The sequence below is a fragment of the Diabrotica virgifera genome, chromosome 3 (genome assembly GCF_917563875.1).
Source record: "Diabrotica virgifera virgifera chromosome 3, PGI_DIABVI_V3a".
NCBI classification, from domain to species: Eukaryota; Metazoa; Arthropoda; class Insecta; order Coleoptera; family Chrysomelidae; genus Diabrotica; species Diabrotica virgifera.
The window spans coordinates 218,653,791-218,678,802 of record NC_065445.1 but is presented as its reverse complement, the minus strand read 5'-3'; the positions used below and the strand labels follow the sequence as shown (position 1 = coordinate 218,678,802).

Below are 25,012 nucleotides of genomic sequence, written 5' to 3'. Positions count from 1 at the left end.
AAGTCCATGGAATAAAAAATGCTCGAAAATATTTCTCTAAGATTTTTTCTCCAATCCAATGTTTTTACCACGCATATTGGCTCCATTATCGTAACCCTGTCCATGCAAATTATTCATATTTATATTTAATTTTTCCAGTTTATTCTCTATATATTCAAATATGTTGTCCTCTTTGTTTTAATTCTCCAGTTACGTCAGTTACAGGAGAAAAGCCCAAGAAGTATTAAAATATTCGAACTGGTGTTGAAGTTAAAACACATCTTCATCTTACTACAATTATTGTTATTTGTTCTACGTGCGTTTTATGTGGGCTACAATCTAATATAATAGAAAAATTTCAAAATAAATTTGCTTTAGGATAACGTCCTGACAGAGTTTGCCAATAGAACAATCAATTCATTTTGATGTTGCCATCTGAAAGCCGCCAGCCGCTTTAAATGAAAAAATATTCCCGGAACTGCTTTTGACTATATTATGTACTTGAAAAAGGGCAGTTCGTACAATAAATAATATTTTCTGGCACTTTTGTTTAGATTAGGATGAAAAAAGAACTATAAATGATAAATGAAACGCATTTTAATATTATCAGGTAATAATAATTATTGTTTGGAATATTAGAGTTTACAGAATTATCTGAATCATTACTATTTGAATTTATTTTCGTTTTAAAAAAAGTATTATCATCAGTGGCTTTTGGCCGCTCCTATTGTTGGCCGCCTGTGTGCGATGCACACTTAGCACACATGGTTGCGGCGGCCCTGGTTTGGAGAATTTTGAAACTGGTCGTTAGTACAGGTGGCCGATTTTGACAGGTGACCGATAACACAGGTTTTACTGTATTTACATGGCCTAAAAAGAATCTACTGATTTCTACTGATTTTTGAAAGCAAAACTACTGAAAAAGTAAAAACTGACCTGGCAAACCTGACTGCAGATAGCAAACGGCAACTGCAGATGGCAGTTGCTTCCGCGGCAGCATTGTCATCCTGAATAATTCGTCTTACATGAATAAACTCTCAAATCTCATAAATACACCAGACCACAAATCAATCCCTAATAATCCTACAAGCTATCAAGAAAACAACAAAAACCATCGTCAATGAAGCCTCTTCCTGTTAACATAAAACAAACTTTAATTCCTCGTGAAAAATATTCTAGAACACCTCGAATATCCGGCCTACCCAAAATTCACAAATTCTATATTCCTCTACATCCCATTGTTAGTGCTTAATTACCTGTCCTACACAACCATTGGCAAAATATCTGACCAAAACTCTTCAACCTCTCGCCGAAAATGCTTCATCCGTCGTCAAAAATTCTTTTCATTTTATCGAACTTCTTTAACACGTTAAGTCCCGCGTGAGACAGCATCTATCTCACTCTTAGACAGTCTAGTAAGTTTCGACATCGTTTAACATTTTAAAAACGTTCCTATAGACGAAACGTTAAACATTCTGGAAACTAAATACAGTATCCTGCAAGACCACTTATCCCTCATTAAACATTACATGTCCAACATTTATTTTTTCATCTTCCAAAATCGTGCTCCAGTGGGCTCTCTAGTAACTGCCAATATCTTTATGGAAGACTTAGTGAACCAAGCGCTATCCACATCAATGCTCCAACCCACATGTTGACTACGATATTATGTTGAGGATACATTCGTCATTTGGCCCCACGGCAAGAATGCTTAGATATCTTTTCTAATCCATCTGAATGGTACACATCCTAGTATCCGACTGTAGACTAATAATATACCTTTCCAGTCATTTAGAGGAAATTTTGGTGCTCTAATAATACGGGATCCGAATATAGGTTGTCTTGCACCCATCTGCCTTCCAGATGAAACATTTTTTTTATTAAATTTCATACATAGAAAAATATTTTTAGCATAGGTTGCCTATCAAAATCGTGTCATAGCTACCCTTAAGGGGGCCGTAGGGGTTGAAATCAACTTTTAAAGGATATTTTTTTTGGAAGTATGGTAGAATTATTTTATTTTTAAATTAAATTGGCATATTAAGTACAATTAATAGATTATTCAAGAAAAAATTCAAGAAAAAATATTGAAAAATAAGCCAACGGTGGCAAATTCTTAAAGACACCTCAAAAAACAATGAATTTTACGGTGGACATCAGAACTCATTATTGGATCATGGTAAACAAAAAATTAAAAAGATTTTATTTTTTGAGTTTCTCGAGGTAGCGCTGTTGAGTTTTTTGATTTTATCGAATTTTGACTTTTTGATATCACTCAGAAGTCCAAACAATGAATTTATTTGCAAAAAGGGTGAAAATCAACATAACATATTTATTATTGTTAAACAAGAAATAAGCATAAAACAAAAAATATCTCGGCAGCGTTACCTCAAGGAATGTCTAAAGAAAATATATTCAAAATTCCAGCTGGGTTTGTCAAGTAGTTTTTCAGTTACAATATCTACAGCCTTTGAAAAAAGCTGTTTTAAGAAAAACGCGTTTAAGGTATTGTCAACTTTTATTTTCAATTTCTTTTTTTTTCTGTCAAATCGTAAAATGATAAACACCGAAATATGTTTTTAAATCGCGGAGCAATTTACAAAAGACAATGAGAACAGCTGTTGACCATGATACTATGACAAGAAGATAAATCAACGCCCATGATGGTCTTGCATCCCTATCGCTCACTGTGACGTAAACCAGAGACAACTTTCTTGGCGCCAAGTTGAATTCTTTACTTGTGTTCATGTTCATTCGTGTTAATACAATAGTTATCTCTCACGTGTTGCTTCAAAACGTATTGAATGAGATTTTTGTTTATTCGTTTATAGGTCTGGATCCCGCGTATGAAAAAAAAGTTGATTAATAGCAAGCTGAAAATTTGTTAATAGCTTAAGGGTCTCTAGTCGGACAAACTTTGATAAATGGAAACACTGGAACAGGGGAAGTTTTAATTGTGGAACAGGTTAAAAATTTGGAACGGTCAGACCACGAAAACGGCACATGTATTTTGTCCGACAGAACAGACTTAAACTCTCCGAACAGAGATTAAACTCTCATGCAAAAATCAGCCTGCTATTTATCACCAAATGGGAGTTTTAACGAGTGCAACATGTAGAATATGTCAAATGACAGGAATTATGACAGGTGATAAATAGCAGTCTGATTTTTGCATGAGAGTTTAATCTCTGTTCGGAGAGTTTAAGTCTATTCTGTCGGACAAAATAAATGTGCCGTTTTCGTGGTCTGACCGTTCCATCGTGTTAATATCACCTATCACAAATTAATAATACAGAATTAATGCAATTATTTATAGAACATATTAAAAATATAAAAATCAAATTATAAACTAACTAACGTAAAGACCGAAATTAAAATGTATTATAATATATAAGTAAACCTGTGTTTTTGCCTGATGTGGTATTCCCACTGACCAGTGGTCATTCCTTATAAAGTATGTAGAATAAGTAGGATCAAAAATGTTAAGTAGATAGGTATAGGAAAATGTATTGTAAAATAAATGAGCAAAATTGGTGAATCGGCGAATGAGCCTTGAAGGGCCCGTAGTCATACAACTCCAAAGAAAAAAAATATCACCTACAGTCGGAAAAATGAAAGAATACCCATGAACGATCACATCAATCACTTATTTTGTATTTGCTGTCTTTTTCTATAAATGACAAACATTTGTTATAGAAAAAGATAGCAAATACAAAATAAGTGATTGATGTGATCGTTCATGGGTATTCTTTCATTTTTCCGACTGTAACTCGTTTATCGAACGCAAGTTGCTCTCGGCTATCTGTACCTACTTTATAAAGAAGACTAATTTTCGTTTACCATGTATTGTGCAGTGGTGGGTTGTTTAAACAATAACAATAAAAAAAGTAAAACTTTTTCGAATTGTCGTTTTTTCGTGTTTCTTAGAGACAAACACATACGTAAAGTGTGGGTCTATAAGTGTTTTCAGCGAGACAAATTTAATGTAGATACCGCAAGAATAATATGCTCAAAACATTTTACAGAAGCTGACTATTGTTTAAAAGAAAAACTATTGGGATTACCTGACAACAAGTGGAAGTAAAGAAATGATGCAATACCTTCTCTTCATTTAATAAAGACCCCAAGCGCTAAAACATTAAACGATTGAAAGTACACGCAAAAGAAATATAGAGATAAGAAATGTATTAAAAAACATGTAAGTATTTTGATTTTATACACAATTTAACGACAGACAAAATGTTTCTATATATACTAATGGCCATTTTAATAGAACTCTGAATTCGAAGTAACACTTTATTTTTAATAGCTCCATAAATATCTTATTTTGGATGTATTTTTTACTACGAATATGGTAATGAAATGTGCTCTTTATATATTTAAATTTTATTACAGAGAAAACACAAATGAACTACAACCTGAAATGTCAAATGTGTTAGATCAGATTGCAAAACAAGCAGTAGAAGAAACTTGTGACACAAAATTTAAGGATATCGATACTCAAATTGTAATGTAAGAGAAAAAACCTATTTTTAAAATCTACAAATTTACATAATACATATTTGTTATGATCTACTTAAAAATTATTTAATTTAAGTGAAAACGACATAGTCAAAAAAGGCATGGAACAAATAAAGAATTTGCAAATTGAAAATAAAAAATTTAAGGAACTTCTTAGTAGAGAGAAGGAGGAAAAAAGTACAGAAAAAAATTTTACTTAAGGGCAGTTAAAAAAATTGAAAACTAAAAAACAAATTAAGTGGTCAATTGAAGATATTGCTTCAGCAATTTCTTTGCACGCTGTTGTAGCGGCAAGGTCCTATCGTTTATTAAGAAAAAGAGGCTACCCCCTTCCAGCTGTAGGAACGTTAAGACCATGGGATTCCGGATGCTAACGATAAATCGTTTACTTGGGTAAACCACGTTTCTAAAGGTGGTTTACTAAACCAACGCTGGAATTTGTAACTAAATGTAGTGAACTGGAACATATTTGTCGTACTTATAATCGCAGTACATTAAAAATTAGTAAACATTATCTGAAAAACCTATTAAAAGCCGTAAAACAAGTAAATCTCAGTGACGACGTAAAATTTACTTTCTTTTAGATGTAAAATGTATTTTAAAATGAGGATGCTAAATAAAAATATTAAAGATAATTATAATATCCGCATTAATTATAATAAATAAATAATAATAAATAATATTCATAAAGTCTGAAGTATGACACGCTTTTCGTTTATATTTCAAATTATTTACGTTTTACCGGCTTTGTATAATATTTAATTTATGTCTTTATTTTAATTTAATTTAATTTTATTTATGTCTTTAATTTAATTTATGGCTTTATTGATTTTGTTTGTAAGGTATACAATTAAATCGTAGATTCATATATTCACGTATTCACATAAAGTAACTAGTTATGAATTCTTAGTGCAACACATGGCATCAAGGGCCACTCACCGTTAACAGTTCAAGTTTCAAGTTATTCATTTACATATAGTAATGCAACAGAGTTGCCATATGATTCATCGTCAAAAAAAGATACCCACAAGTTCCCTGGTTTAGTCACGTAGTGACGTCTTGCGCCAGTCGAATGAATTTAGAATTGCAAGTGTGCATATCTTCCTGTCATAGTATCATGGCTGTTGACTGCTTCTCACTGCCCTCAAGCGCGCTGGCTCAAAGCGAGTCGAAGATAGAGATAGGGAGGTAGGGAAATAGTGTTGAATCATGATACTACGACAACCAGAGATAAAGCCACTTCGAGAACAACTTTTAACTGATGTGCGCATGACGTCAGCGCCCGACAAACTTGTACGGAGACTTATGGGAAAGCATAGAGTTTTATACGGTTTTATACATTCTCGTGTTATTATATAACTGAAATTGTCGTTCGTCTGTTCTGTTACACTGTTTAATTTATACTTTGATGACTTATTATAATAATACCAGTAAAATAATACAATATATTATGTAGGTACTGTACTAAAAACGTAAAAGTTTTTCACTGCAAAAATTTAAGAGGTTTCTTGACAAGCAGAAAACTTTAAATAAACTGCGTCAAATAAAAGATGGTTTATTAACAAATAATAAAAAAAACTAAAGTTTCAAAGAAGTATTAAAATTACAAAAACAAAATTAAGTAGATAGATTTAGATGGATTTAAAGAGGTGGCCGTTTAGCCTATTCCACTGCTAACTTTTCAGATCTATTGTGGTCCTCTAATTCTAGATTACATTATTTAGTCTGGCCCTTTTTAAAAGGTCCAATAAGCCCCAATTCTCACCTCAAATTCTTCTACATTTGCCCAAGGACACAGTAGCTTTCTGTGTGGTTTTCAGGATGTGAGTATTCCATTTCAGCCTATGATCAGTATAAACCCCTAGGTATTTTGTTTTTTTGGCAAATGAAATCTCTGTTCCTCCCAACACCGGTAGTTCTAAGCCTTCTAGTGCTGTGCTTTGGGTGCAGTTGGCGATTTGTTTTCTGGGCATTGACTATGTACCGATCATGACGTACGCGATAGAAACAGATAGAAAAAGATAAAAGATGTGACACAGCAGAAACCAAGAGGATACTGAGAACATCAGAAATGAGAACGCTGAGGTCAATAACTGGGAAAACACTGAGAGACATACCGAACGACAGAATAAGAGATCTCTGTAACATATAAGATAAAGTACGGTGGGGAAGACAGAGACGACGAGAGTGGAATCAGCATGTAACGAGAATGGACAGTGAGAGAATAGCCCGTATAGCCAGGGGTTCGAAGCCAACAGGCAAGAGACCAATAGGAAGGCCCTTTAAAAGGTGGCGAGATAGCTGGCAGTCAACATCACAGCTACGAATACAAGCTCAAAATTGGTAAGGAACAGGTCAATAGGCCTATTATAAGAAGAAGAAGAAGAAGAAGAAGAAGAAGAGCATTGACTATCAGTCTCTCTTATTTACACCGGTCGTCAACTCTATTTGGGACTGCTTACATTCTCCCAGACACTAGCTGGGCAAACCTGCCCCTGATGACGATTGATATATCGTCAGTGTATCCTAGACAAAAAAGACTTCTGTCGAGAGATTTTTGAGATCATCTACCAAGGTTGCTCAAAGTAGAGGTGACAGAACTCCTCCTTGTGGACAGCCTCCACCAACTCTTGCTTTGATGGTTGCTTTAACTAGAGTTGATATTACTAACCTATTTTACAGGTAAAATCTTATCTACCTGCATATTACCGCAAGGATTATTAATCGACTATCTAGACTAGTCTAGATCCGCTAAGTTTAGTTTCAACAGAGCCACCACGAGAAGGGTGCAATCAAAGATTAGACACCCCCAATCAATGTTGGGAGTACCCAGCGGTCTTGGGATGGTTTAAGGAGGTGCAAAGTCCTAAGACTCTCCAAGCCAAACTCACCCCCTGAGATTAGTTCTTTTCCCGCTCAGCTTTACGCCGACTAGAAAAAGAGCACATCCCTCGCCCCCCCCCAAAAAAAAACAAAACAAAAAAAAAACAACAAAAAAACAAAACAAAAACAAAAAAAAACAATATTACATTTGATTCATTTTACTTAACGATTCTTGCAATTTTTCTTTTTTGTATTTTAGACTTTTCTTTCAACTTTTGGTTGAAAACTCGTATTCGAAAATACATCCGACATCTAAAAAATAGTTTTTTCACATCACCAGATATTTTAACATGAATTGATCTTTCCAATACAGATTTTTGATAATTTTTGATGCCAACTTTAATAGTATCCCCATTGAATTGGCAAAAAATATTTTCTAGTTCACGACAGTTCGTAAGTAATATTTCTGAAGGCTTCACCAAACCCCCTTCTGAGAGATGATTTACCCCACGAGAAAGAAGTGTTACTATTTTGTAGAACTGCCCAAACTCTCTTCATGTCTTAGCTTGAAAGCTATGAAACCCGCTAAATTTTCTAGTCCATCATGATACAACTCTTCCATTTCAAAATCTGTTTGATCGTTTTCATTTTCTGAAGTTACTGGAAGATTTAATTGACTAAAGAGTGGTTCGGTTATCATCACTGAATCTAATACGTCATTGTTGTAACAATCAAGATTCAAAGAGCTTCCTGCTTTCATGTTTTGAAGCGACATGCTTTTTGTTTCTGGTAGGTTACTTACATTAGCTGAGAGTGAAATAGCTTCATCGTTCCGATCCATAATAAAATTACGAAGACTGTATTTAAATTGCAAAGGAGACGGATGATCATGTAAACCTCCAATCGCACGTATTACTGAGAATAGTCCTTCTAAGCAATCTTGATTTAAATTATATGCTGTTATATAATTGATGTTGAAATCTTTTTTTAAATCTAGAAAGAGTAGTCGCAAAGATTTAATACTAACAATAATACCATGCTGAAAGGGCAGTAATGACTATTTGTAATTATATTTAAGAATTTTATCCCGAAAATATAGCTTTATGCTTTCCGAAAACTTTCGCAAACTGCATAAAAATAACAAACTCAAGTTAAAAATAGAACATTTGGCCTGGCGTTTGTCGGTCAGTGACGTAGGCGTAGAAGAGAGAGAGACAGGCTTATTCATGCACGTGGCTTTATCTCTGGTTGTCTTAGTATCATGGTGTTGAATATCCCTACCTTCGACTCGCTTTGCAGCAGGTTCGCGCCAGCACGCTTGAATATATTGAACAACAGTCAACAGCTGTTCATTTTCTTTTGTATATTACTCCGCGCTTCAAAAAGATATTCCGGTGTGCGTAATTTTACGATATGATAGACAAAAAAAATTTAAAATAAAAGTTGACAATACTTTAAACTCATTTTCCACAACACTGCTTTTCTCAAAGGCTGTAGACATTAGTAACTCAAAAACTACTTGACCGACCCACCTGGAATTTTGTATATATTTTCTTTAGACATTCTTTGAGGTAAACCTGTCGAGATATTTTTGTTTCATGCTTATTTTTTGTTTAACAATAATAAATATATTTATTTTCACCATTTTTTTTTTCAAAAAAATTCGTTGTTTTTACTTCTGAGTGATATCAAAAAGTCAAAAGTACTAAAAAACTCGACACCATTACCTCGAAAACCCAGAAGCTAATAAAATCTTTTTGAATTTTGTGTTTACCATGATCCAATGATGAGTTCTGGTGTCACCGCAAAATTCATTATATTTTGAGGTGTCTTTAACAATTTGCCACCGTTGGCTTATTTTTCAATATTTTTTCTTGATTTTTTTCTTGAATAATCTATGAATTGTACTGAATATGCTTATTTAATTTAAAAATAAAATAATTTTACCATACTTTAAAAAATGTGCTTAAAATATTGATTTCAACCCCCTACCCTAAGCCTTAAGGATAGCTATGACACGATTTTGATAGGCAACCCATGCCAGAAATATTTGTCTATGTATGAAATTTAATAAAAAAAAATGTTTCGCCTGGAAAGCAGATGAGTGCAGGTCGACCTATATTCGGATCTTAGACTATATTACACTCACCCCTGCAACTATTTCATTTAACTAAGCAAATTTTTGAGGCATTATCTTTCTTTAGTCCAAATTATATTTAAATTGGCTAATGCCTCTAACAATCTAATCCTAAACACTATTCTAACGGACATACATATCTAATTAACTTACCTTTCAAGAAGTCTCCTCTTCAAATCCGGAGGATAGGTGACATAGATATATTCGTTATCTTTATCAGGCGCTAAGTAGTAATCCTCTGGATACATTTGATGGCCGTCCATCGAAGCTTGCATGTCGTGGCGAAGCGCATGCGCAGGAGACGGTGTGGACCTGTCGGTAATGCTAGTACTGGTAACGCTGACGTCATCAGTACTGAAAAAGTTTTTACTTTCAAGGGGTTAGAATCGGTCACTGCCAGACAAGAGGTTTGGTAATTTTATTAGAGGTACATAATATTATGGAATAGTTAAAATAAACATGAACCCATTTATAGCTTATACATAATCTTAAAAAAAAATATAAAATTATTATTAAAATATTATTTTCTTAAACGAAGGGTTTTATAAATTTATTAAAATATAATTATATAATATAATTCTCTTTCTACAAAGCTTAATTTTTTTACAACCAATGGCAAATATGGATTTGGCAAAGCCCGGATAACAAAACAAAAACAATAGATAATATAATTAGCAACAACAGAGAAATAATTCAAGATGACATATGACTGTTCTTTACAGGTATGTAGGTATTGATCCTCCAATGGTACGAGCTAAAGTTAAAATATATCTAGACGAAAAAAATTGAGGAAAAAACAATGGTCACACAGTACCAATCAAAAGAGAAAGTGGTTTAATCATCACAAAAAATAAAGAAAGAAAAAGCAATTGGAGCATATGATGTTCCTGGGGAAGTGTGGAGAGCACTAGGAAAAATAGAAACTAGTTGGCTAATAGGTTTATTTATTAGAATTATGGAAGTTAGACAAATTAGAGCATTGGGAGAGACAGGAATAAGTTGGCTAGCAGGTCTGTTTAATAGAATTATGGAAGTTGGACAAATGCCAGACGAATGGAGAAGCAGTATATTAGTACCTGTCTACAAAAACAAGGGAGACATACAACAATGCACAAACTACAGGGCTATAAAACTACTTAGCCACACCATGAAAATATGGGAGAGAGTAATTGATAGACGGATACGTGAAAAAACCGAAATATCCGATAATCAATTTGGCTTTATGCAGGGCAGATCAACAACAGATGCGATTTTCATTGTAAGGCAACTGATGGAAAAATACAGGAATAAAGGGACCAACGCTCATATGGTATTCATTGATCTTGAGAAAGCATATGATAGAGTTCCTCGAGAGATTCTGTGGTGGACACTCAATAAGAAAGGAGTCCCTGGCGAATATGTAAAGATTGTGAGAGATATGTACGAGGGAGTAACGACTAGTGTTAGGACAGGTGTGGGAGAGACTGATAAATTTCAGGTGAAAGTAGGATTGCACCAAGGCTCGGTGCTTAGTCCTTATTTATTCTCATTAGTTTTGGACCAGATAACAGCGAAACTACAGGGTAGTATTCCATGGTGCCTAATGTATGCTGATGATGTAGTGTTAATAGGAAATAGTGAAAGAGACTTAGAACAAAATCTGGAACAGTGGAGACAAGAGCTCTGGAGGAAAAAGGTTTAAAACTTAGTAGGATAAAAACAGAGTACTTGGAATGTTCATTTAAAGATGGAGTTACTACAAATAAAATGGTATCATTGGATGGTGAAATGATTGTGAAAAGCAATAGTTTTAAGTACCTAGGATCGGTATTACGGAGTAATGGAGAAATAGATGGAGATGCATGCAGTAGAATTAGGTCTGGATGGATGAAGTGGAAAGAAGCGAGTGGTGTGTTGTGTGACAGAAAAATTCCAATGAAGCTGAAAGGAGAATTCTATAAAACAGCCATAAGACCGGCTATGATGCACGGAACTGAATGTTGGGCAGTGAAAAAGAAAGAGGAACAACGAATGCATGTGGCGGAAATGAGAATGCTTAGATGGATGAGTGGAGTGACAAAGAAGGATAAAATTAGAAATGAGTATATTAGGGGAAGTCTAGGTGTGGCAACAATTGATGCCAAAATGAGAGAGCATAGGTTAAGATGGTTTGTTCATGTTCAACGTCGAGACGTTAATCACCCAATACGAAGAATAGCTGAAGTGCAGATTCCTGGAAGTAGTAGGAGAGGAAGACCAAAGAAGACCTGGGGGGAGGCGATAAGGCAGGACATGTTGGTAAAGGGGATTAACATTGATGTGACCCAAGATAGAATTGTGTGGAGAAATGCAATTAGGGAAGCCGACCCCGCATAGGGATAAGGCAAAGAGAATGATGATGATGGAAGTTGGACAAATGTAAGACGAATGGAGAAGTATTATAGTACATTAGTAGGGGAGACCGGGGCGGGCTGACGCACCGGGTTGGTTGACGCAGTGCGATTTTCTTAAAACTAAGAAACTTGGCAGTCACGCGTTTACACAAGTTCCAAGGCTCCCCACAAAGCGCACTCTCGAAAGGTAGTTTCAGTTTGACGAGATAACTAATAGGGTGTACGTTTTGTAGTTTTTTTTACAGTGGTGAGTAAATTTTTATTATCATACATTTTTTGTTCTAGAAATTCCATTGTTAAAGATAATAATTTGTTCTTTGTTTTTATTGAAGTTTAGAACTACTACTATAAGATACAATCATTATATTTTCCAAAAACTAATTAATATAGAGTCGATTAACATAAATATCCAAAATGGTTCTCTGGGACTGGTTGACGCTAGTGTTGCCCAAATGCAAGACCAAGACGAGACTTAGACAGTCTTGGTCTTGGTCTTCCGGCAGTACACTTGGTCTTGGTCTCGGTCTTGGTATTGCGCTCCCGGTCTTGGTCTTGGTCTTGCAGCAAGAGTCTTGCAAGTCTCGCAGTTGCCTATTAGCCTATTGCGTATCTTTAAACAACGTGACAGAGATGTACATTTTAAGCTAGAATATCATAGCCATAGTAAATACCAGCCAAATTAATAAATATCTAGACCAGCGGTTCTCAATTTGGGGTGCATGTAAGACTGGTGGTACATATCATTATTTGCGGTGGTACACAAAACGCAAACACAGCTAAAATCAGCACCACAATTAGTATTATACTTAATTAGATTACCTAGCTAGATACCTATTTCAGTTAGTTGGTAACAAAAATAATAAAAAGTATTTTGTGGTTCATGACTCAAAAATATTGAGAATTACTGATCTAGACAACTGATACCGGGTGGAGTTTGAACCCATGATCTAAGTGATCCGTGCCTATGTTCTAACTAACTAAAGTTTACTAGTTTAAAGTTTATATTTTATTATATTAATACAGGGTAGAAAGACATATCCATGATGAACGGCATTCTGTGGGACCAGACAATATCTAAAGCGAACAAACAGCTCATATACAATAGCATACTTAAAAGTATAATCACATATGGCAGTGAAGTTTGGCCACTGAAACAAAGAACGGAGAAAATGCTACTAGTAATAGAAATGGACTTCTGGAGAAGAGCAGCAGGCAAATCAAGAAGAGATCGGATACCAACTGAGAGAATATAAGAAATGATGGGAGTCACACATACAATAATTGATGACATAAAAACAAAACAACTAGTATGGTACGGCCATGTACAGAGAATGCCAGATGACAGGATCCCTAAGCAGATTTTGGCATGGACACCACAAGGGAGAAGAAAAAGGGGAAGGCCGAGAAAAGCTGGAGGGAGGGAATTGAAAAAGAACTAGAGGAAAGAGAAATCCCTCCAGGTCTATGGTTAAACAGAGAAGAATGGCGGTTAGGAGTCGGAAGGCGTCGAAGAACGCTGTAAACCGATAGTAATAGTAGTAGTAGTAGTGTATTTTATTGTCCAGTATAAGCGAATATAATGTCCAATATAAGCGAAAATATGAGGTTATCGTTGTAATTTCAGTATTTTATAAATCCTAGAATATTCCACAGAGTGATGCTAGCTCTGTTAAAAAACACACTTTTATTGGTACACCCGGTCTACAGTGACAATAATAATTGACCTGTCTAGCAATAATATTACAGCGATATTTATAAAAATAAGACAACATATTAAAAAAATCACTTAAATCGAACAACAGGCTTAGGAAATTCAAGACATTAACAATGACCTGTTTTTAAGGTGGTGAATACATTTTTTGGAGAAGTGTATATCGTTAATTTTGGTATTTTATTTACACTGTTCCTTTGTCTCGTTATCATACTTTTAAATAATAGCCGCGCTGTTTCGGCACATTCAGCAAAAACAATACATAATAGTCTTACTGTTCTATATACCGATAAGATTAAATTTGTGGTGTTTATATTCATAGAAAACTAATAATGACAAAAATTAATTATTTATTAGGTATATTTTTTATCAGCAAGGTGACATATTTTTAAAAAGTTTGGATACGATATTTGATATTACTATCGACGTCGCAAAGCAAGAATGTTATGTTATGATTAGAAGGCGACTATTCTCATAATAGGTCTGGATCCCGCGTATGAAAAAAAAGTTAATTAATAGCAAGCTGAAAATTTGTTAAGAGCTTAAGGGTGTCTAGTCGGACAATCTTTGATATATGGGAACACTGGAACAGGAGAAGTTTTAATTGTGGAACAGGTTAAAAATTTGGAACGGTCAGACCACGAAAACGTCACATGTATTTTGTCCGACAGAACTTCCAATTGATTTGTTACCCTCTCATTAAACTCTCATGCAAAAATTAGACTGCTATTTATCACCTGTCATAATTCCTGTCATTTGACATGTTCTACGTGTTCCACTCATTATCATGCCCATTTGGTGATAAATAGCAGCCTGATTTTTGCATGAGAGTTTAATGAAAGGGTAACAAATCAATTGGAAGTTCTGTCGGATAAAATACATGTGACGTTTTCGTGGTCTGACCGTTCGAAATTTTTAAACTGTTCCACAATTAAAACTTCCAGTGTTCCCAGTGTTAGATGCAGTTCTATAGAACTCTTTAGAGCAGCGGTGGATAGAGTAAAGATAGTGATGATGATATCCAACCTCCGATTAGGAGACGGCACTTGAAGAAGAAGAAGAAGTGTTCCCATATATCAAAGTTTGTCTGACTAGACACCCTTAAGCTATTAACAAATTTTCAGCTTGCTATTAATCAACTTTTTTTTCATACGCGGGATCCAGACCTATAACCCGGACAACTAATTTCAGAGAAGTCGTCTGATGGGAAGGAAAGTACAAAATATTTTATTTTTACGTTGTAATAAAGACCTGAGTACGTGTCAAATGTGTCAAGTGTTCTTTAAATGGATATTTTGACTCGCTATGTATGTTTATAGTATTGTTCGTAGTGAACATAAGTCCAATTTTCAAAATTTTTGTTACAAATTTTTTTTTGTTTCTCATAAAAAAATTTTTGTTACAATTTTTTTTTGTTTCTCATAAAGTATGTGAGAATATAGCCGAACTAATATACATACTCCCTAAAACGACCCTCAGTTCTAACTGCAAGACGCAAGAGTCTCGCAGGCTAAGTCTTGTTCTTGCTCAAGTCTTGATAAAATTAGGCGGTCTTGGTCTTGCGCAAGAACAAGACCAAGACTGCAAGACCAAGACCGATTTTGGGCAACACTAGTTGACGCATTCGATAAGGGGCTGGTTGACGCATTCAATAAGGGGCTGGTTAACACATGAGTCAATCTTCCCCGAGCATAAATATAGATTTACTGATTTGACATTTTGCTTTAGGAAATGCGTTCTTTTTAAAGAAAGTCAGAAAAAGGTGAAACTACACCAGAATTATGTTAAGAGCAGTTAGTGAGATAAAAATATATGGAAAATCCATAACAGGGACTGCCAAAGAGCGAACCTTCAAGTTTTGAAGATCGCACAAAAATTTCAAACCAATTCAACGAACAGCTGCAACCAGAGTGTTTGAAGGCACTTGATGCTCACAAAAATATTAAAAGATCTTCGAGCAAACCTGATGAAGGATCGAAGTTGTGCTCAAAGAAAGTTGACCGTTCTAAAAGTAATCTTACCACAAAAATCAATGCACAATCAAAAAGAGAACTCTCCTCCGCTAAGTTCGTTCCTAAAAGCAGCGGTTAGAAATCAGGATACAAAATATAAAAGAAGGAAGCGAGAGGCAGTAATTTTAACCGACACTCCAATAAAAAAAGCTCTTGAAGAAGTGTAAAATAATAGTAAAACTCTTAAAGAAGAAGTATTTGCCCAGATTATTTATTTTTTATTTAGCGTATGGCTTAAGTAAATCACAGAATTTATTTAGATTTATGCATTATACAATGCATCACAAACAGATGTCCAGTTATTTTATATATTCGATTGACCCTTCGGTTGCCATTACAAAGTCTATAGGGTCGCCTGTGTATGCTCTGCGTGGGCAGTCCTAAACAATGTGACTTATCGTCTGTCTTGCATCGCCGCAGTCACAAGAAGGCGAGGGGAGTTTACTCCACCTGTAGAGGGAGTCGGCTCATCTTCCACAGTTTGTTCGAATTCGATTAAGGGCTGCCCAAATCTTACGGGGGCGTTCAAATTCGCCAGGATTTCCTATGATGTCTGGTAGACTATGGTAATTCGGATCTGTCCTACTTTCCCAATCTTCTCTCCATCGGGTATTTAAGTCAAAGTTGGATTGCTGCAGCGCTTGAGCAGATTGCAGAGGGGGTAACCTGGATCGGAGACGGTTTCCAAGAATATCGGGGATGTCGTTGTGGACTAGAAGCTGGCGACTGTCCATTATTTTGTTATATTCTTTAACCAATCGGAGACGGATCGGAGACGGTTTCCAAGAATATCGGCGATGTCGTTGTGGACTAGAAGCTGGCGACTGTCCATTATTTTGTTATATTCTTTAACCAATGCATGTTCGCGGCGTAGGTTGGGTGGTGCTATATTACTAAGGGTAGGTAGCCACATTGTAGGGGTGGGCTTAATTGTGCCTGTTATCATACGCATAGCACGGTTTAGTTGGGTGTCGACCAGGTAGGTATGCCTGCTATTTAGCCACACTGGTGCACAGTATTCTGCCACCGGATATATCAGGCCAAGAGCAGAGGATCTTGAAGTTGATGCTGTGGACCCCTATGTAGTGCCGCAGAGTTTCTGTATTATATTGTTGCGTATTTTCAATTTTGCTGCTGTTTTCGTCAGGTGTTCTCTGAATGTGAGCGTTCTGTCTAGAGTAACCCCAAGGTATTTTGTATTGGGTATTTATTGTGTTTTAACAGCTTGTTATTAAAATACACTCGTAATTCTCTGTTTGCCAGCTTGTTGTTGAGATGAAAAGCTGATACTTCAGTTTTTGTAGTACTTGGTTGTAGTCTCCATTTCTTAAGGTGTTCGCGGAGGATGGATAAGTCATTCGTGAGAGTGATTTCTGTAGTTTCAAAAGATTGGTGGCTTGTTGCAAGGGTCCAGTCGTCAGCATATCCAAACTTCCGAGATTCGGTTTCAGGCATGTCAGCAATATAGAGGCTGAAAAGTAAAGGGGCAAGGACAGAACCCTGTGGAATACCATTGTTAAGTTTCATCTGTCGACTCGTCTTCTTTCCCATTATAACCTGGAAGGCTCTGTTTGTCAGCATGTTGTCAATGAGGTTAATTATCTTTCTGCAGGGGATAATACGGGCCAGTTTATATATTAATCCCTGTCTCCAAACAGTATCATATGCTGCTGTTAGATCTATAAATACTGTTACTGTCTTTTGTTTCTCTTGAAAACTAGCTTCTATAAAAGTTGTTAATGACAGCACTTGGTCCGTACAGCTTCGATGAGGGCGGAAGCCAGCTTGTTCAATGGGGACATTTTCTAGTATCCGGTGACTAATTCTGTTGAGGAGAAGCTTTTCTAATGGTTTATATACCATGCTGAGTAGAGCTATGGGGCGGTAGTTTTCTGGTTTATCGTTTGATTTGCCCGGATTCGGAATTGCAATTATCTTTGTTCGCTTAAGTGAGAAAGGAATGTTACCTGAGTGAAGTATATCATTAAAGAACATTGCAAGCCACTGTTTTGTGTATGCATTACTGTGTATCAAGAACTCTGGATGGATATCATCAAACCCAGGTGCTTTACCTGATTTCATTTCTTTCAGCGCATGTGTGATTTCAGAAATAAATATTCTTGCTGAGTATTCGGAGTTCATTCTGTTCATTTGTTTTAATGCCCTTAAGTTTCTTTTCACGTTGGTAGTATGTGTTCGATCTCGTGGAGCTCTGGATAGAGATACCATATGGGAGGTAACCTTGTTAGGAGACATTTTAGACTCTCTGGATTCCAGCTGGTTAGCTCCTCCAATTTTCCGCAACATGGACCATGCCTGCCGGCTTGATTTTTTGAAGTCAAGGTTTTCGACAGTATTTATCCATTTTTGGTGTCTAGCTGTATCGATGTTGTGTAAAAGCTCGTCGGCTATTTATCGGTCACCACTTTCGAGAAACTTCGCGTATAAGTCTTCACATGTTTCAGTCCATTCGGGCACATATTCTTTGCGATACCCCCAGGGATGGTTTCCTTGGAAGCGCTTATTACTGAACCCACAAACCTCTCATAATGTTTGCTGGTTGGAGGGACCCAGCTCAAGGTCCGGTTTAGTTGTTCAGAGAACTTCTTCCAGTTTGCTTTTCTAAGATTCCACCTGGGTCGAGGATATGACCTAATTATTGGAATTGATATTCCAATGGTGATAAGTACAGGACGATGTTGAGTATGTGGGAAGTCTGCAAGGACACTTCTCGCAGTTGTTAGTGGTCTGTTATTGGTATCTTTTGAGACCAAACATAGGTCTGGGTTATATTCTTTTCTCCATGCAGCTGATTTAAATGTTCCTCTGTCTTTGGCATCAAAAACTAGATATGTGTTTTGCTCTTCGAACAATTCTACTAGTGCCTCCCCATTTTCATCATTCGTGGTGTACTTCCACATTTCGTGGTGGCTGTTGAAGTCGCCGATGTATATAGTATGATGTGGATGAGTATTTAACACTTCTGGGTTCCATGTAGTGGCTGGAGGTTTGTATATATTCACCACGGTAATCTCTCCAATTTTGGTGACTATTTCGTGTATATTATTTTCATTGGAAGCAGAAAGCAGGAAACCATTTTCTATTTTGCAGCGAATGTAGGTTGCGACGCCGTAATGTTTATCATAAGTGGCTCCCAGTAAATCGTAGCCAGGTCTATTTCCCCTTAAATCAAGCTGGACTTTGTCTTCAGTATGGGTCTCTTGTATGGCAACCAGGTCAATGTCGTTATCGTGTAAGATTTTTTGCAACACTTGGCATTTTGCCTGGCTTATGCCCTCGATGTTAAGGTGACAGACTCGGATACACGTTCCGAGATCTCTAGTCAGTTGGTTCTGAGAAGAACCTTTATTTGCCCAGATAAGAAAGCAGTATCAAAGAAACGAACAAAGAGGAGAGTTGTTAAAGAAGTCGACTCGGAGGGTGAAGAATGCTTCTGGTCTATTTTGTTTAGACCCGTATCAAACTAGCACTTCATAAGAAAAGTGGATACAATGTAGTAGTTGCAAATAGTGGGACCACGAAGCTTGTGCTAGTGATCCTGAAATTTTTTTACTTGCATAAATTGTAAAAGCGACTAACTATTTGAAATTAAATTTGCTTACAGAATATGTATTTGGTCATAGTTTTTATTTAAATCTTTTTCAATAACTAAAAAAACGATTTATCACTTTTATTTTATTCAAAATTTGATTCCACTTAAAAGTAAAAGAAAGAAAAGATTTTATGCTGTTGGTTTTACACCTAATTTATTATTTGAGTTAAATTTAGATTCTATAACTTTAAATACACCAGTGTTGTTTATGAATAATAAAGTTTTTGTTAATTATTTTGTTGTTTTGTTACTTCATAATATGGGCGTCAACCAACCCCTTGGTGGGGCTGGTTGACGCACAGTGACATACATTTTTCTTTCTCAAATTGAACATATTGTCTGCAAGATGTTTATTTTTACAACATCTCTTGCGCAAAAGATTAAATTTTCATACATTGAGCAAAAATTTGTACTAAATATTTTAATTTAGCATCTAGGTATAAAAATGTAAAAAATGCGGCAACCAGCCCCGGTCTCCCCTACCTGTTAACAAAAACATGGGAGATATACAACAAAGTACAGTGCCATAAGACTACTTGGTCACATGGGAAATATACAATAATCAGCTTGGCTTTATGCAAGATCAACAACAGATGCAATTTTTATTATACGACAGTTATGGAAATATACAGGAATAAAGAAAGAAATTCTCTTATGGTATTACTTGATCTTGAGAAAGCATATGATAGAGTTCATCGAGCGATTTGGCGGGCGCTCAATAAGAAAGGAGTCCCCGGTGAATATGCAAAGAATGTGAGAGACAGGGAGTAACAACCAGTGTTAGGAAAAATGTGCTGATATAGTAGAAAATAGGTGTAGATGCATGCATTAGAATTAGGGTTAGGTGGATGAAGTGGAAGGAAGCAAGTGGTATATTGTATGACAGAAAAATTCCAATAAACCTGAAGGGAAAATTTTATAAAACAGCCATAAGACGAGCTACATATGATCTACAGAACTAACTGAATGCTGGGCAGTTAAAAAGAAGGAGGGACAAAGAATGCACGTGGCGAAAAAGAGTGACAAATAAGTATACAATACAAATGAGTAAATTAGGAAGTCTAGAGGTGACACCAATTGAGGTCAAAATGAAAACATAGGTTAAGATGGTTTGGTCATGTTCAACGTCGAGACGTTAATCACCCAACGTAAAGAATTGTTGATCTACGGGTTCCTGGAAGGAGTAGCACAGGAAAACCAAAGAAGTCCTGGGGTAGACGCTTAGATATCTTGTTCAAAAAATATATTAATAAATTCCGAATTTTCAATACGTTTCTGACCAATAAAATTTATATAGTCAATATAGAAAATCTTGAAAACTACATTCAGAACAGAAAAAATTCGCCATCCCTGATTGGGGAATACTTGAACCTTCATACATTATCAATATTATTTAACCATCTTTTGAATATCAAAGCATGAAATCAAATATGAATCTCTGATTTGAAAAGTATGTGTTATATTAAATTTCATCTGAGTTAAATCTTTCAGCACTATTCTATTTTAAAACTCTATTCTAAAAGCCATGCTGATTGAAGCTGATCAAATGAAACTCAAATTTTCATCTATGGATCTAAAATGTAGAAAGTAATTTGGTTTGCTCTTGCCCATAATAATTTTTGTTTTCAAATGTTATTCTTTGATTTATCTCTTTCCATATTATGTTCATGGTGTTTACCAGACTTTTAAGGTAAAAGAACTGTTGTACCTGTACCACTTCAAAGTATAGTTACCAATGTTAAAGTTTTGTGCCATGTTTCTGATACTTTGATCTGTCCATAATGTAACGAGCTTTGTTTTGTTTGCATACTTTGCTTTGTTGATCAGACCTATATTATATTTGTTAGGTGTTACTTCCTTGGTGTTAGGGATTCTGCATGCCATAAGGTCCAAGTCATCTATATAGGTCAATATCTGGGTAGATTTATTAAATATTGGACCTCTATTTTTCAATTCTGCATCTCCAATAACTATCTCTAGAGAGTAATGTTAAAAAAGATACGCCACTGCATCCCCCCGTTTCAGTCCTCTGTTGAAGTTAAATTTTTCAGAATAGCTATTTTGAAGGTTTACTTTACATAGGGCTTTTGAAATTATGAACTTTACAAACCTTATCAGCCTCCCAACAACCTCTTTGCTATTTCAACTGACTTTTAAACTTTGTAAATTAGTAAATGTATAGACTTTTTTGTGATTCATTGGTGAGATTTTATTGTCATTTTCCTAACTTTTAACTTACAATCCTGCTATATTTGAATCTTATTTTATTGATAGTTTAGTTGTTAAATGAATACAACTCTATAATGAACACAACCTCTAAAGAGCAGTAACCGATTTTTATATATGTAGGTGTAAGTATGGCTTGTTAGTAAAAAAATGTACTTACTCAAATAAGACCCAAATAACATAGTAGCACAGACATATTCCCAAAGAGGTAACCATGATGATCATGCAAAGTAGACCCCATGGAAAACTTCGAATGTCTGACTGCGAGTCTTCCCAATATCTATCACAAGTAAGGTACCAGCATACTGCTCTGTTCAGTTCATCTAGAAATTAAAAATATTTTAAGCCTTTTGCAATGATACATTACTAGTTCTGTATTACATATACAGGGTGTTTGGTAAAGAATGGGCCATAGCTTAACCGTAGATTCCTGAGGTTAAAATAAGTAGTTTTAAGCTAACTTACTTTAGTACAAAAGTTGATAATATCGGAAATACAGGGTGTCAAAGGTAAACTTTTATTTTATTTATTTTTGAATATTTCCTGACAGCCATAGGACAACAACACATTTGGTAAGTGATGCTGGTATTGTTCAATCTACTAAATTATGTTAAACAAACGTTTCTGGCTACTACCAGAGGCGTACGACGATGGAACGTGAATGGTTGACACTTCCCAAATTCTACGCCACTGGCGGAATTGCTATTTTAGTGCAATTTTTTGATTCTCCAATACTTGCTATGTAAAAAACATACTCTTCATCCGTAACGATAAAGCCATAAGTTTTCGAGATATTTGAAGCTAAAAACGAAGGAGCACCATTACTCTGGGCTAATTAGCAAAATTCATGGAACAGTTATTTACCAGCAATTTTATTGCTGGAATCGAATTATAAGACCCTATATATTAATAATATAGGTATGCAAAGTCCGCAGATAGTGTGCTACTTTTTTTATAAACAAAATGGCGCCGACAAATCGTAGTTTTTTCAATTATTGCTCTATAACTCCGAAGGTTTTAACTTTACAAGAAAAACACCCAAATAAAAATTCACCCCAAATAAATTCTGCATAGATATGTTTTTCACGATTTGCTCCGACGAAAATTTTCCTCGGAAAATGCGGGTTTTCCTAACAAAAACTCTAATTTTCAAATAAAGTTTTAGGTAAGTAATTATTAATCAATAATTAAATAACTTAGTGACATCAAAGCTTTCTTGGTATAGATTATAATTCCAGAAGCCGGTGAAAATTAAACGAATATTTTAGCAACAACTCAATTGTTAATTAACAATTTACGATCGCAATAATAACTAAAATAATCATGATACATTGATCAAACTTATAAAGATTATAAAGATGAGATGCTTATTTAATATTTTATCGACAAAATAAAAATTTTTCCTTTTTTTGCATATAGTCCTGTCGCCAGGGGGGGTACAACGGCCTCGTTAATTCAGATGGACTTACTCAAGGTTTTTTTATGTATTTTGACCCGTAGAACACGAATTTTTTGGGTAACAGTTGATCCGGATGTCGATAAGATTGTTATAGACCAAGAACTTGAGGAATCAAATAACAGCGATTTTTGGCAAAACAAAACAATATTTTGTATTTTTTGGGCCATTTTAAGTAAAAAATATTTCTACAAGTTTTTTCGTAGGATGCACAGTTTTCGAGATAAACGCGGTTGAACTTTAAAAAAATCGAAAAACTGCAATTTTTGAACCCGAATAACTTTTGATTAAAAAATAAAATAGCAAGTCTGCTTACCGCATTTGAAAGTTTAAGTCAAATTATATCGGTTTTGATTATTTGCATTGGTAAAAATTTATTTTTTTATTGTTTAACAAAGCTATAAACACGTAGGGTTTCCCGTGCTTTTACATGCGTTTTAACGCATGTAACGTAGAAATAGTCTTGATTGCACTAGTACCTATTCTACCTACTCGTTCGATTTTAAATGAGAAATCATAGAAACATCACTCACGCACTAGTTGTTTGTAGCTTTGTTTAACAATAACACAATAAATTTTTAGCAATGCAAATAATCAAAACCGACATAATTTGACTTGAACTTTCAAAGGCGCTTAGCAGAATTGCTATTTTATTTTTTAATCAAAAGTTATTCGGGTTTAAAAATTGCAGTTTTTCGATTTTTTGAAAGTTCAACCGCGTTTATCTCGAAAACTCTGCATCCTACTAAAAAACTTGTAGAAATATTTTTTGCTTAAAATGACCCAAAAAATACAAAATATTGTTTTGTTTTGCCAAAAATCGCTGTTATTTGATTCCTCAAGTTCTTGGTCTATAACAATCTTATCGACATCCGGATCAACTGTTACCCAAAAAATTCGTTTTCTACGGGTCAAAATACATAAAAAAAACTTGGGTAAGTCCATCTGAATTAACGAGGCCGTTGTACCCCCCCTGGCGACAGGACTAATAATCTATAAATTAAAAAAAAAAAAGTTATAATACGCTGGTATAATTAGTAAAGTACAAAGAAAGGTTATTTACCAGCAATTTTATTGCTGGAATCGAATTATAAGATCCTATATATTATTAATATAGATATGCAAAGTCCGCAGATAGTGTGCTACTTTTTTTATAAACAAAATGGCGCCGACAAATCGTATTTTTTTCAATTATTGCTCTATAACTCCGAAGATTTTAAACTTACACCAAAAATACTCAAATAGAAATTCACCCCAATTTAATTCTACATAGACGCATGTTTTTTCCGATTTGCTCCGACGAAAATTTTCCTCGGAAAATGTGGGTTTTCCCAACAAAATCTCGAATTTTAAAATAAATTTTTTGGGCCAGTAATTATTTATTAATAATTATATAGCTTGGTGAAATAAAAGATTTCTTGGTATAGATTATAAATTCAGAAGCCGGTGAAAATGAAACGAGTATTCTAGCAACAATTCAATTGTTAATTAACAATTTACAGTCGCAATAACAACCAAAATAATCATGAGACATTGATCAAATTTAGAAAGATTGTTAAGGTGTGATGCCTATTTAATATTTTGTCGACAAAATATACATTTTTCATTTTTTTGCATAATCTTTAAATGTTTTAAAAAAATTGTTATAAACAAATTAACATTTCTCAGAAATTGTTTATTATATTCTAATTTTAAAAAATACTTAAAACTCGTATTTCATAGGTCTTGAAAATGAATGCTTAAAAAATTTTTCCAACCATTTGCAAAAAAGTTATGAAACAGCAAAGTAAATATACGATTTCTTCGTTGTTTATAATTTGTTTTAATTGTTTCAAAGCTTAAAAGTGAGTCTATGGTACAATCTAATTACTTACAAAGAATGTCAAAAATTAGTGCAATGGTTATATTTTAATCAAAGATTAAAAATACTTTTTGTTGTAATTTTTAGCGCAAAAGTAGGCCTGATACAGAGTCGGAGCTAAAATGTTCACTCGAAGCGACTGACACGCAGCATGTATTATTTATAAAAGTGTACGTCTCGCGCGGCCGGTCGTCGCTCCGAGTGAAAATTTTTGGCTACAGTACTGTATGATTCTCCTTTCGTGCGTGTAAATTACAAAAAAATATATTTATAATCTTTAATTAAAATATAACTATTAAAC

General features: G+C 34.9%; 1 protein-coding gene across 6 annotated transcripts in view; it reads right to left on the bottom strand.

Annotated features, from left to right (window-relative positions):
• The window catches only part of LOC114331344 (uncharacterized), a 215,110-nt gene that overhangs the window by 36,395 nt on the left and 153,703 nt on the right, over positions 1 to 25,012 (bottom strand). For 3 of the 6 annotated variants that reach the window (XM_050647270.1, XM_050647268.1, XM_028280885.2), the window contains exons 5-6: positions 21,555 to 21,717; positions 9,614 to 9,829 (exon numbers count right to left, since the gene is read on the bottom strand). In XM_050647270.1, coding sequence (XP_050503227.1) covers positions 9,614 to 9,829; positions 21,555 to 21,717 — 379 coding nt within the window. The remainder of the gene's footprint in view (positions 1 to 9,613; positions 9,830 to 21,554; positions 21,718 to 25,012) is intronic. The other 3 variants (XM_050647271.1, XM_028280888.2, XM_050647269.1) reach the window with 2 other exon arrangements.